Raw genomic sequence first — 13,586 nt, 5'->3', positions numbered from 1 at the left:
CCTCTCCTTCCTCTCCCTCCTCTCTCCTCTGCCATGGACAACACGCCCTGTGGAGGTTTCTCTGTCCCCTGACCACAGAGCACCTCGGCGGACCTGGACTAGTCGCGCTTCGGACATTCCCAGAACGTTGAACTATAGCGTTGGCTTGGAGTTTTCTTTCCCCCCGGTCTGCCAAAGAGGAAGGAGAGGTATCTGGAATTGTGTGCCTTCGTGTCTGAAGAATACCCTCACAATATTAGCCTCCTGATTTCTAACAACTCCCATCCTCCCTGTGCAGACCCCAGGTGTTTGTGAGGTTCCATCAAACCATCTCAGTCTAATGATTATGTTCACAACCAACTACAATGGCTCTTTTATGGACGCTCACATTTAGCCAATGGCTATTACGTATGTGCCTGTTAGCATACACATTTAGAAATGACTGTGTTAATAGAGTGAGCTATCACGGAAAGGTGAGCGATACAGACAGAGAGAGAGGGGAAGGAAGAGGGGGGGGGGGTTGAGAGAGAGAGGGAGAGAGAAGGAGAGAGGGAGAGAGAGAGAGGGGAAGGGGGGGGGTTGAGAGAGAGAGGGAGAGAGAAGGAGAGAGGGAGAGAGAGAGAGGGGAAGGGGGGGGTTGAGAGAGAGAGGGAGAGAGGAGAGAGGGAGAGAGAGAGAGGGGAAGGGGGGGGTTGAGAGAGAGAGGGAGAGAGAAGGAGAGAGGGAGAGAGAGAGAGGGGAAGGGGGGGGTTGAGAGAGAGAGGGAGAGAGAAGGAGAGAGGGAGAGAGAGAGAGGGGAAGGGGGGGGGGTTGAGAGAGAGAGGGAGAGAGAAGGAGAGAGGGAGAGAGAGAGAGGGGAAGGGGGGGGTTGAGAGAGAGAGGGAGAGAGAAGGAGAGAGGGAGAGAGAGAGAGGGGAAGGGGGGGGTTGAGAGAGAGAGGGAGAGAGAAGGAGAGAGGGAGAGAGAGAGAGGGGAAGGGGGGGGTTGAGAGAGAGAGGGAGAGAGAAGGAGAGAGGGAGAGAGAGAGAGGGGAAGGGGGGGGGTTGAGAGAGAGAGGGAGAGAGAAGGAGAGAGGGAGAGAGAGAGAGGTAAGTACAGTATGAAGAGGTAGTAATGATAGGGACTAGGTAGTAATCTACAGAGATCTGTCAGTCAAGCCCAGACCCTCTACACCTCTACATAACTCAGTCAGTCAAGCGCAGTGCTACACCTCTACAGAGCGAGATCAGGGGATGATGGGAGATAATTACAGAGGACGACACGGAGGAGAGGAGGAATTGAAGAACTCTGCAGACTTAGAAATAATGCACCTCTAAGCCATGTATGAAGGGGCTAGTAATTAATAATGCACTTTATAGCACGTTTCAAAACAGGGTTAAAAGTGCGTCACAAACCAAAAAAATAACGATTAAAATAACAAAAAGCAGAGAGAAAAAACATTTATACATGTAAACAAGAAGGGGAGGGGCTGCAGTTGAAACAAGCTATCAAACACATTTGGAGACGCAAATTCAGACGAGGCACGTACGTCACGGCCGGGGGGGTCAGCAGAGGTTAATCAGTCACGCATGACGCCAGCACCAGCTGACTGTAGCTGTCATAGCATTGGTCAGCTCACTAGAGCGCATGTATTTAAGCTGTCAAAACATGTCATTGTTCGCGCTTGCCATTACTGCTGGTTGTGCATTGCATGCTCGCTGCTTCCGTGTTCTCTGCTGGCGTCCGCTGCCGTTACTGCTATTGCTCGTGTCTGCGCGCTCGCTGCTCCGCGTCTCTGCTCGCGTTCCGTGCTCATGTTTGTGTTTTGGTGCGTTTGCTACCTGCTGCCCGCGGTGTCCTCGCTGCTTCCGCGTTCTCTGCTTGCGTTCCTCTCTGCCCGCGTCGTCCTCTCCGGTCCGTGTTTGGGGGTCCGTTTAGTGGCGTCGTGGAGCACCGGCTTCCGAGGCCGAGGAGCCCGTCCCTCTATAGCACCGTCGTGCCATACTTGCGTATGGTTCAGTTGCGCGCATAGCTTGCATTGGAAGTCCGTTTGAAGCGTTGCCAACGCCGCCGGTCACTGGGTTTCATTCATGAGCCGCTGTTGTCGGAGGTTGTCCGTGCTCGTCTGCCGCAATTACTCAATTGTCGTAATGTACGCCGGGTGCTGTTCACCATTGAAATGTTTGCGTTTCGGGCGTGAACGTGCTATGTGGATTCTCGTTATGTATTTGGTTCATCAAAGTCCTCCCCTCGTGGCTTGTTTTGTGAGTTCGCTGGCTGGTGCTGGCTGCATGACAGGCTATACTGCTCGTTGCTAGCTAGCTGACGTTCGTCAAGTTTCCCGTATTGCTCGTAGGGGCATCGTTATGTTTGATTGCTAATACTAGCTGAATGATTCTCGCGTTTCAATTTCGTTGCAGCCCGAGGGTTCCAGCTGTACTGCTGCTCTACTCGCTAGCACCCATGATTTGCGAGTGCCGCCACGCTGCTGGCGTTAGCCGTTCGGTGTAGCTAATGCTAGCTGGGTCCCGTTCAATCAATCTAAGCTTTGTTTGATAGCTTTTAATGCCCTGAGGCAGCGCAATGCACTTTCCAGAGTACATGGGAGGTGGGTATACGTCCCACCCCTACATATTCTGGTAGGGACCTGACATTCAGGATCGCATCGGGATGGCTTCCGGAGGATACAAATAATATACAGATAAATGAGGAATGATAAATGATATGACTAAAGAAAAACAATAAATAAATGATATGATATTAAGGCTGGCTCGCCTGTCTGGTAGGCCCGGATTGTATGGCCGATTGCTTCAGCCATGTCCAAACCTGGTTTCGGGGACAACGACAGCGATGATGCCTTACCAATTATTACAGTTTATTGGCTTTATAAATAGTTCGGGTCAGTAGCATCGGGCTGCCGCATGGTTCCTTAGGGCAACGTACTGTAAATTGTGCATTGTCATCGATTGATGCAAGCCATGATGCTCTGCAATCTGCTGCGTCTGTGTGACTATCATGGCTGTTTAGGTTAACGCGTGCTTATTCTTTCCACCATTTACGTTCGTCGCCTGCTCCTCCGCGGTGTTTGGGGGCAGGGTTTACGGGCTTTTATTTCTAAATGTAAAAGGGATGTATGCTGCGCTTGTCACGCTTCAATGTCGGATGTGTCATTATACGCTGCGTTGGAATCCTGCAATTGCTCTTCGCATTTAGCCCCTCTGCGTTATTTCAAAGACTAATCACCTGATTATGATGCTGCGTGCATGACATGATCGGTTTGTCGACTGGACGATGGATAGGGTGTTATGCGCAACGTGCAGTTTCTCTATCGTCGCTAATATTTTGCGGGGCCCCTCAGTGGTCTAAGAAACGCTTCTCTTCTGCAATAACGGTGCACCGTGAATATTATCAACTATGATCGTTCGTACATTCCGTTCGTCAATAATTCATGCGCTGCTCGCATGGCTCTCCGGGCAGGGGGATTTCTTTTCCACGCGTCCTCGTCCCCGGCTCAACAATCGAATCGCTGACTCGCTTCCCTGTTTGATTTACAGAGTTCTGCAGACTGTGCCCGGCTGCGGCCCTGTCCAGCCTGGTCTGCCCTCTTCGGCAGATGGTTCTGGACCAAGCGATGCCCTCGTACCCTCCCGTATCCGCTGCCCGATGCATGTGAGCTGGTCCGGCCCGGACCGCATTGGCCAATACGACTGCATGGTCTCTTTTCGCTGCGTCCTGCTCCACATTTGATGAACCTTCGTGCCCACTAGCGTTTCAGTTTATCAGCATTTATAGTCCATCGTGTTGGATCCAGACGGCTGCGGCCTCGATCGGTTAAAAGTGTCGTAGCAGGTGTACAATTTCGCATACGCTGCCTGGACCCCTTCATCGGCATACGAACGCTACCTCGGGCCCGGCATCCACTACGTTCTGCTCCACATTCAATGTAAACGTCATGCCTGTAAATATTCAATACTATCAGCATTCATAGTTCATTGTGTCGAGTCTAGGCGGCTGCGGCCTCAGTCGGTTAAGAGTATTGTTGCAGGTGTTCAATTCCACATGCGATGCCTGGACCCCTCCACCGTTTCTCTGCTGGGGAACCCATCCATCCAGCTCCTCCTTAATGGCATCACGAAAGAGCCTCCCCAAGGCAAGGATATACGTCTTCCCTTCACTCCTTCGCTCGTTCATGGGTTAATCGCACGGTTGAGGCAGGGGTGTTTTGGTAGTCACTCGGATTTAATGTTAGAAACAGTCATTCTCACAGCTTTCTATGGGTTCCTTAAAGGGCAATGCTCGTTTTTGATAACCTGGACCTTATTTACGACATATTATAAGAAGTTTGACTCACCGAGATCACTTTTGTGTAGTTCGGAGGCCTGTAGAAGAAATTTTAAATCCAGTGCGAGCCAGTATATCCATGTAATGACGGTGGACGGGGCAACGAGAATGCAGTTTCTCAAAATCTATTTTCGGCCGCTAAACGGTTGTTTTCATCAATCAGATTGGATGAATCGACAGTTGAGATTCCTCAACGCGAGGCATTGTAGTGGTTTTCAAATACAGGGTCTTTAGCCTCTGTAATATGATCTTTACACGCCTTTCCCCACTTGCTCCAGCACGCATGCGCACAGGCCAGCGCGCAGACTGGCTATTCTCCGGCTCACATTCTCTGCGCTACGATCGTTGTTGGTGCCGAGAATATTGTCGTCGTCATTCGTCAGCAATAATCCGATCGTAGCGCAGAGAATGTGAGCCGGAGAATAGCCAGTCTGCGCGCTGGCCTGTGCGCATGCGTGCTGGAGCAAGTGGGGAAAGGCGTGTAAAGATCATAATTATTACAGAGGCTAAAGACCCCGTATTTGAAAACCACTACAATGCCTCGCGTTGAGGAATCTCAACTGTCGATTCATCCAATCTGATTGATGAAAACAACCGTTTAGTGGCCGAAAATAGATTTTGAGAAACTGCATTCTCGTTGCCCCGTCCACCGTCATTACATGGATATACTGGCTCGCGCTGGATTTTAAATTTATTCTACAGGCCTCCGAACTACACCAAAGTGATCTCGGTGAGTCAAACTTCTTATAATATGTCGTAAATAAGGTCCAGGTTGTCAAAAACGAGCATTGCTCTTTAAGGTCGGTGAATATTCTACACGCACATTGTCATTCAACCCGGCGCACGACCTCACTCGGGCAGATGTCACGTTGCACGCGCTCTATTTCGTCCTGCACCTGCAGCATTCAAAGGCGGACAGAGCCGGTGCCGGCGTAAACGTTTACTTATCAGGCACTAACACCTTGTTTTGTCCTCTGTCCTCCATGAGCTCCTACCTGACGAGCTGACCCCAGGCCGGTGAGGAGGAGCCCCTCTTCATGACGAGAGAGGCAAGGCCCATGACCAGAGCCTGGTTCGCCGCCGGACTCCGCACCCTCTGCCAGGCGTGTGGGCTCCCACCGGACCGGTACACTGCACACTCCCTCCGCATAGGAGCGGCAACCACCGCCGCCGCCATCGCCCGTTGTCTACCCTGAAGTCCATGGGCCGATGGTCTTCCCTGCACACTCCCTCCGCATAGGAGCGGCAACCACCGCCGCCGCCATCGCCCCGGTGTCTACCCTGAAGTCCATGGGCCGATGGTCTTCGTCTGCTTATGAACGCTACCTACGGCCTGGAGTCCTGGATATTCTGGATGCCCAAAGAGCTATGAGTGGACTGTGACGCTGGGATGGGGGGTTCCATCAGTCATCAGTTCATCAGTCAGAGCGCTCTCCGTCGACCCTTCTGCGCATGCGGGCCGCGGAGTTGCTGGTGTGTTCTTTTGGGGGGTAGTCTGTCAGGTATTCCACTAGCGTCGGCTAGTGGATGCCAGAGTAGCCGCTAGCTGGTCTCTGTGGCTTTCCGTGGCGAACGTGGGCCGCTACGTCTCCGAATGGCCATCCAGCGGTCCCTCCGGGCGCCATGGACGCAGAGACACTAGGCTGTATCTCCCGCAGGGGGCTAGATGCCGTTCCCCCTTCCTGGCTCTCTGGGCCAAGCGGCCCAGAGGGGGGGAACACCTAGATTGCCTCCCCCTGCTAACGCGCTCCACGCCGGTGGAGCGCTTTCCACGACGGTGGAAGGCAGGGGGCCCCCCGGACAGAGCAAACCGCCAAAATTAATATGCTATGTATTATACCGCTTGTATAATAAATGTTCAAATTTGACAAAAGTGATCTCGACTGAATGCTATTTTTATTCTCAACTTTTAGCATTTTGGCACTGGTGATTTTCCTTTGGCCCACTCTGATCGTCATAGAGGCAGGGGGCTAGATGCCGTTCCCTCTTCCGGCCCAGAGGGGGGGAACATCTAGATTGCCTCCCCCTACTAATGCGCTTTCCACATGCGTGGAAGGCAGGGGGTCCCCCGAACAGAGCACACCGCCAAAAATTAATATGCGTATATATTGTTGCATGCTAACAAATGGGTCATTTTTGACTAAAGTGATCTCGACTGAACTATTTTTATTCTCAACTTTTAGCATTTGGCACTGGTGATTTTCGTTTGGCTCTGCCTAAAATCTCTTTGGGGGGCGCCAAAGAATCCTCTATGCAGGAAAAACCCTGGAATTGAAAAGGCGCCCCTTTTGCAATGGATTCTGGTTCTCCCAGTGGTGGACAGGCTGCCAAGATTAGACTGCATGGAGCCGATAGCATTTGGGGAGCCAAACAGAAGAGTCTCAAACATACAGTAGCGTGTGATTAATTAAGGCAGGGGGGTCTCGCTCCCCTCCACAGTACCTCACTCTCTTACATGAATGAAGAACAAATATGTTGAATGTGACTGATATCTAGTTAAACATCAGACAGTTAAATGGCTGTAACACATGACCTCCGTGTGCAGCTTTGCCTCGAGCACGTTGACTAACCTGTACACGGATTCTCAAAATGGCCAAAATGATGGGCTATTATCCATGGACCTCTCTATGAGCACCGAAGATGTTTTCAGAGAGAGCTGATGGGCCCCCTCTCTTAGTGTCCAAGCCTAATATTCTCTCTCCCCACCTCCTCTTTCTGTCTCTCTCTCTCTCTCTCTCTCTCTTTCTCTCTCTCTCTCTCTCCCTCTCTCTCTCTGTCTTCCTCTCTCTGTAGAGAGGTGCTGGCAGAGAGAGAGAGAGAGAGATAGAGGAGGTGGGGAGAGAGAATATTAGGCTTGGACACTTGGACTCTCTCTCTCTCTCTGTAGAGAGGTGCTGGCAGAGAGAGAGAGAGATAGAGAGAGAGACAGAGAGAGAGAGACAGAGAGAGAGAGACAGAGAGAGAGAGAGAGAGACAGAGAGAGAGAGAGAGAGAGAGACAGAGAGAGACAGAGAGAGAGAGACAGAGAGAGAGACAGAGAGAGACAGAGAAAGAGACAGAGAGAGAGAGAGAGAGAGAGAGACAGAGAGAGAGAGAGAGAGAGACAGAGAGAGAGACAGAGAGAGACAGAGAGAGAGAGAGAGAGACAGAGAGAGACAGAGAGACAGAGAGAGAGAGAGAGAGAGAGAGACAGAGACAGAGAGAGAGAGAGAGACAGAGAGAGAGAGAGACAGAGAGGGGGTCGGTGGAGTTAAATGCAGCTGATGTGCGCTCACACCAGGGTCAGCAGTGCACTTGACCACAAATGAGAAACTGGGCTCCCTCAGTCCCTCAGTCGGTGCCCCAGAGCCTTTTCCCCAGAGACCTCCTGGGAGGGTTCAACAGGAGCCGGGGGCTTCTGACTTCCCTCGGCCTGTCTGCCCAAGCCCCGTGGAATATCAGCAGATTATTCGCTGTTCAGGATGACTTGTTATATTCTTCCTCTCTCTGTTCTCTCTCTCACTCTGTTCTCTCTCTCTCTCTCTCTCTCTCTCTCTCTCTCTCTCTCCCTCTCTCTTTTTCTTTCATACGTGTACATAAGGATGAGATGATCTCCTCTGCGTATAGAACATGATGTCTATCTTTGCTCCGCACCCCTAGATGAGGGGTGAAGATATCACCACATCAATTAAGATGACACGTACTACACTGGCTACGTATGCCTTGATTGAATCATGGATCTCACTACACATTACTGTATACTCAAATGTTGTGTGTAGTACAGTGTGTGTGTTTGTGTGTGTGTGTGTGTGTGTGTGTGTATACGGACACACCTCGGTTGCTGCAGATCTTGCCGTCTGGGGATGTGCATCTTCTCTTGTTCTCCCACGGGCTGATGTCACACTGGAGCTCACATTTGTCTCCATGCCAACCGGCAGCGCAGTAACAGTTTCCACAGTAACATTGGCCGTGCCCTGGAAGCAGAGCGGAAGACACACACACACACACAGACACACACACATGCACATGCACACGCACACGTACAGACACACACACACAGACACACACACAAACACACACACACACAGGAAGCAGAATGTTCGCTGAACAAAACCACCATAACACCCCATGGCCTCTAACTGTACTATATTTCTGCCTCTGGAAAACAATCCACCTAATTGTGGATGTACATGACACATTTCCGTGGCGCTAGATGTTTCTAGTCCCTGTACAAACCCATAGTGATTAAGAATATCCCTATTGAAAGGAATATAATGAGGTTCCCCTTTAATCACCAGTGTTAGAGACCCATTCAACCACAGAGCTGTGAATCCTCGACCACATTTTAATGACTTTGTTTCTCCGGGGTTTTTTTTTTTGTTGGCCTAATGGGGGGAATGAGAGAACATGTTGTATTCTACCAGACGACATTAGCCGCTGGCTAATGAGCGCTGACAAGCTAGGGGACGGCCATTCTTCGGGGAAAGCCGAGGCGGCAGGCTAGAAACCCAGAGTTGAGGCACTATCGTCGGGTCAACCTTCAAATAACTTTAATTAACCCGTCTATAAAGTGAGGTGCATGTGTGCTCTCACTGTTTCAAAAGGGCTATCCCGGGGCGTGGTTGCATTGGAATACGCATGCAGGTGAATGTTAGAAACTGCCGCAGTGTGAATTAAAACCACTAAAAAACATCAAATGGATTGTGGAGTGTTCAGCGTTCAACAATAGTCCCCTAACGGGTCCGTGCCAGAGCTTCATCGACGGATGCATTTTGTGGGTTATTCACGGTACTGTACAAGAATGAAGAACGACTATCTTGATTTTGACTTATCTAGTTAGAAATCAGAGAGCAAACGTTTGAAACACATGATGTGGTTTCAACTGTTTTGCCAACAGGTAGTCCTGTTGGGGGATTGGGGGGGGGGGGGGGGGGCGTACCTCCACACACCTCTCCGGTGTCCTCGTCCAAACAATCGCTGTCGTCACACTCGCAGAAGCGCCCTGTCACCAGGCCCCGCCCATCGGGGTCGTTGCACATACAGCTGCCGCACTGGCAGGAGCCTGTTAGACACGCACACACACACGCACACACACACATTCATGCGTCAGTGTGATGTCAAATCTGATGCACTTTAAGGGGCAAGGATCCAGCTGGTTTGCAGATGTGAACTGGAGAAGGACTGAGTGTCTGGTGATCTTGCGTGTGTGTGTGTGTGTGTGTGCGCGTGTGCGTGTGTGCGTGTGTGCGTGTGTGTGTGTGTGTGCGTGTGTGCGTGTGTGTGTCTGTGTGTGTGTGTGTGTGTGTGTGTGTGGACTCGGGGCCGTGAGGCGGGGAGACGGCACGCTGTGACTGTGTTCGCGCCGAGCCAGCAGGGTCGTCCACAGGCAGCGGGGGAGCTGTCAGTCTGAGGACAGCGAGCTTTAGTCCAGGCCCCGCCTCCTCGCCATGTGTTTCTTCAATCTGTCCCTGCTGAACCACATGTGGCTCCAGAGATCAACACACACACACACACACACACACACACACACGCGCGGGCCCGGTGGGCAGCATGCAGCAGGATGAACTAGCACCAGCCAGGGGAGAAGGATGATAACTGAACTTCAATCATCGATCATGTGAAGGAACGTTACCCCATCAGTCTTGTTTCTCCCTGATCTTCATTTACGCATGACTAACATCCCCTGGTTTGTTAACATGCATGACTAACATCTCCTGGTTTGTTAACACGCATGTCCCTAACATCTCCTGGTTTGTTAACATGCATGACTAACATCTCCTGGTTTGTTAACAGTCCGCAGTAAGTAAGTAGCCTTGAGAACCATTGGTTCTTGAGCCTAGTGGCCCATAGGGCAGAAGCCTATTTCCTGTACAAGTGCCCATGATGCTAGTATGAGGCTGGGACTTACCCTCAATCTAACCCTTGATGCTGAGTGCCAAGCAGGGATGGGTACCATTTTTACAGTACAGTCTTTGGTATGGCTCGGCCGGGGATCGAACCCCCAACCTCCCAATCTCAGGGCGGACACTCTAACCACAAGACTACTGAGCTGGTTAATCAAAGAGACATCTTAGGAATTCAGCCTTAAGGCTCCCACAGAGTGGGTCCAGCAGCTTAAGGCTCCCACAGAGTCGGTCCAGCAGCCTTAAGGCTCCCACAGAGTCGGTCCAGCAGCCTTAAGGCTCCCACAGAGTCGGTCCAGCAGCCTTAAGGCTCCCACAGAGTCGGTCCAGCAGCCTTAAGGCTCCCACAGAGTCGGTCCAGCAGCCTTAAGGCTCCCACAGAGTCGGTCCAGCAGCCTTAAGGCTCCCACAGAGTTGGTCCAGCAGCCTTAAGGCTCCCACAGAATCGGGCGTACTGTGAGCGGACCGGACTCCGCGTTGATTGAGGTTCCATAGTGGAGCGTACCACTGCGTACCAATTTCCTACATTTCTCATGCCAGTTTACTACATTTCCCACAATCCTTGCAGGCTGTTTACACGTTCTGTCATGGCGTCGTCCACCGACGATGAGGAGGAATTGCTCTGTATTATAGCTATGCGGGGGAAAAAACAGAGAAGGTGATATGTAAGGCCACTTAACGAATCAAGGGATGAGGAAGGGGAGTTCATCATGTTGGTGAGGGACATGCAAAGTATTGATGAAGAGAAACATTTTAGTTACTTCCGAATGAACAGTCAAAAGTTTGACGACCTGGTAGGGCGCCTAGCCCCATTCATTCTGCACCCTGGAAATCATCGCTCACCGGTCAATGCTGCACAAAGACTGGCTGTCACATTGAGGGTTCTCGCCACCGGTTGCTCCGAGCAGTGTGTTTCAGCCTGTTATCGACTGGGCACATCAACGTTGTCACATTTAATGCAGGTCGATGTGAACAATCACGCCGAGCAGCCTTTTGTGTGACACCGGTGCGCGACACGGATGTCCGTGCGGACGTTCGCTTCGAGTCTGCGCGGACCTCTGCAGACCTCTCCGCGTACGCTCCGCCCGACTCTCTGGGAGCCTTTACAGTATGTATGTTCACAGGTTGAAAATGGCGTCAATCAAACATGAAATTTCACCCGGGTATGGAGTATGACTCCAGTTTGGTACTGAACGTGTGTGTGTGTGTGTGCGTGTGTGTGTGTGTGTGTGTGTGTTTGTGTGTGTGTGTTTGTGTGTGTGTCTGTGTGTGTGTGTGTGTGTATGTGTGTGTGTGTGTATCCCGTACCTGCGTTGGAGCAGACCACACCCTGTGGGTTCTTGCATAGCTCCTGTGTGTGTGTGTGTGTGTGTGTGTGTGTGTGTGTGTATGTGTGTGTGTGTGTGTGTGTGTGTGTGTGTGTGTATCCCGTACCTGCGTTGGAGCAGACCAGGCCCTGTGGGTTCTTGCATAGCTCCCTGCTGTGCCGGCCAGAGAGGGGACAGTCCTCCTGGAACTGGCAGGCGTCTCCGGTCCACTCCTCGTCACACTCACACTGACCACAGTCACAGTAGCCCCGGCCTGCGTGGGGGAGCAGCGGACATGTGTGAGGACATAACACACACACACACGCACGCACACACACACACGCACACACAAACACACACGCACACACATACACACGCACACACACACGCACACACAGACACACAAACACACGCACACACACGCGCACACACACACGCACACACGCACACACACACACATGCACACACGCACACACACACACATGCACACACACACAGACACACACACGCACACAGGGTTGGGGAGTAACGGATTACATGTAACGCCGTTACGTAATCAGATTACAAAAAAACAGTAACTGTAATCCGTTACAGTACAATTTAAAATATGTAATCTAGATTACAGTTACATTTGCATAGTAAAGGGGATTACAGGCGTGATTACAATCACCCCTCGCCTCCTCATCAGTTTTACAAAATAGCTTAAAAAATATAAAAAGAAGTAGGCTAGTAATACCAATTGCGCGCAGCGCGCCAACAAGATTCCCACTGATGTGCTCGTTGGACCACAGCTGCCAGACAGACAGCAAGCAGCACGGGCATCATGGCAGAAATACCGCAATGTGCATTAAAATCCTGGAAATACCAGCATTTTTTTTTATTTACCTGTCACAGAACCACAACAATTACAGCACAGTGTAAACTATGCCTCCCAGCCACCTGCCTCGACGGCCAAGGACTCAATGTCCAACCTGAAAAAACATTTGCCGGTAAGTTAACGTTAGCTAATGTCAAACGTTAGGGTAGCTAACGTTAACCTTACTTCCACTGACAGCTAAATTAGCTAGCAGTAGGCTTCTACAGTATAGCACTAATGTTCAACCAGAAAACCAGACCCAAGCGCCCATTCAGATTATTTTCACTAGTGCCTGTCGGTGTTATGGTGCGTTCGTTTGTGGTCGGAGGTGGCAAGTCGCAAGTGGCAAAATACCTACCTCCGACCTGTGTGCATTCGAGCTATAGCGAATGATACGATTATGATATGATATGATATTGACATCAACCGGCAACTGGAGGCTAAACATATCCGAATTTGCGACGAGGAAGTGCGAGTTCATGCAGCGTTTTATTTAATCATTCCTAGTAGTGTGGAAGGTATTTTTTAAAGTGCTATTATAGTTGTTTAAACAGAAGGCCTGCTTTTTTAGGCCTAGTTAAGGTTCAATACTGTTGTACACTCTGTAGTTTTCCAGAACACAGTATGCATGAAAAGTTGTTATTATCTATGTTCCAGTAGCAGATAAGTTGACTGCCAAGGACACCTCACAATGAGAAGCCTGTTGAAATTGTAACATAACAGAACACCTTATCCACCTCGGCCGAATGGAAGACGACAGTAGTGAGCTCATATGACCAACCATTTAGATAGAAGTTTCAACCAATCAGGTACTCATACATGTAGTCAGGCGGTGTGGAATAGCATAGCATCTGATAGTAGCCTAGCCTAGCCTAGCCTAGCATATATATATGCTGTCCCGACACTTGAGTCGCGGCGCTTGCTCAGACACATCTATGTTTCTGTGTAACCGTCCCTTTTGCTGCAAACTGTAAGGTATTAAAGTAAGTTCTTTTATTCTATTCTGTTGTATTTCTCGTCCTCATTTGACAAGGTTGTGTGGTTGTGTTGACTCCTACGAGGGGAACCCTGTGGTACTGGCGATTTCAATCTGGAATGTCTTTTGTGAGTGTCCAAACGTCATAGGTCAACCGAATCCAGCCACCACATTTCACTGGTGTCCAGAAGTGGGATTCCAGCTGATCTGCCCATCTGAGTGAACCTCCGTTGGACTGATCACCCTTCACGCATCAACTTAATAGC

At 50.6% G+C, this 13,586-nt stretch overlaps 1 protein-coding gene across 1 annotated transcript in view; it reads right to left on the bottom strand.

The window, feature by feature from the left end:
* itgbl1 (integrin, beta-like 1) overlaps positions 1-13,586 on the bottom strand; it is a gene marked incomplete at both ends in the record, with an annotated part of 83,741 nt that overhangs the window by 29,579 nt on the left and 40,576 nt on the right. Inside the window, 3 exons of the mRNA XM_084452010.1 lie at positions 8,112-8,252; positions 9,218-9,340; positions 11,616-11,762. Coding sequence (XP_084308136.1) covers positions 8,112-8,252; positions 9,218-9,340; positions 11,616-11,762 — 411 coding nt within the window. The remainder of the gene's footprint in view (positions 1-8,111; positions 8,253-9,217; positions 9,341-11,615; positions 11,763-13,586) is intronic.

Source organism: Borostomias antarcticus (assembly GCF_949987555.1).
Source record: "Borostomias antarcticus genome assembly, chromosome: 17".
Classification (NCBI taxonomy): Eukaryota; Metazoa; Chordata; class Actinopteri; order Stomiiformes; family Stomiidae; genus Borostomias; species Borostomias antarcticus.
Note: the sequence above shows the minus strand (reverse complement) of the source record. Positions and strands in the feature narration are given on the sequence as shown.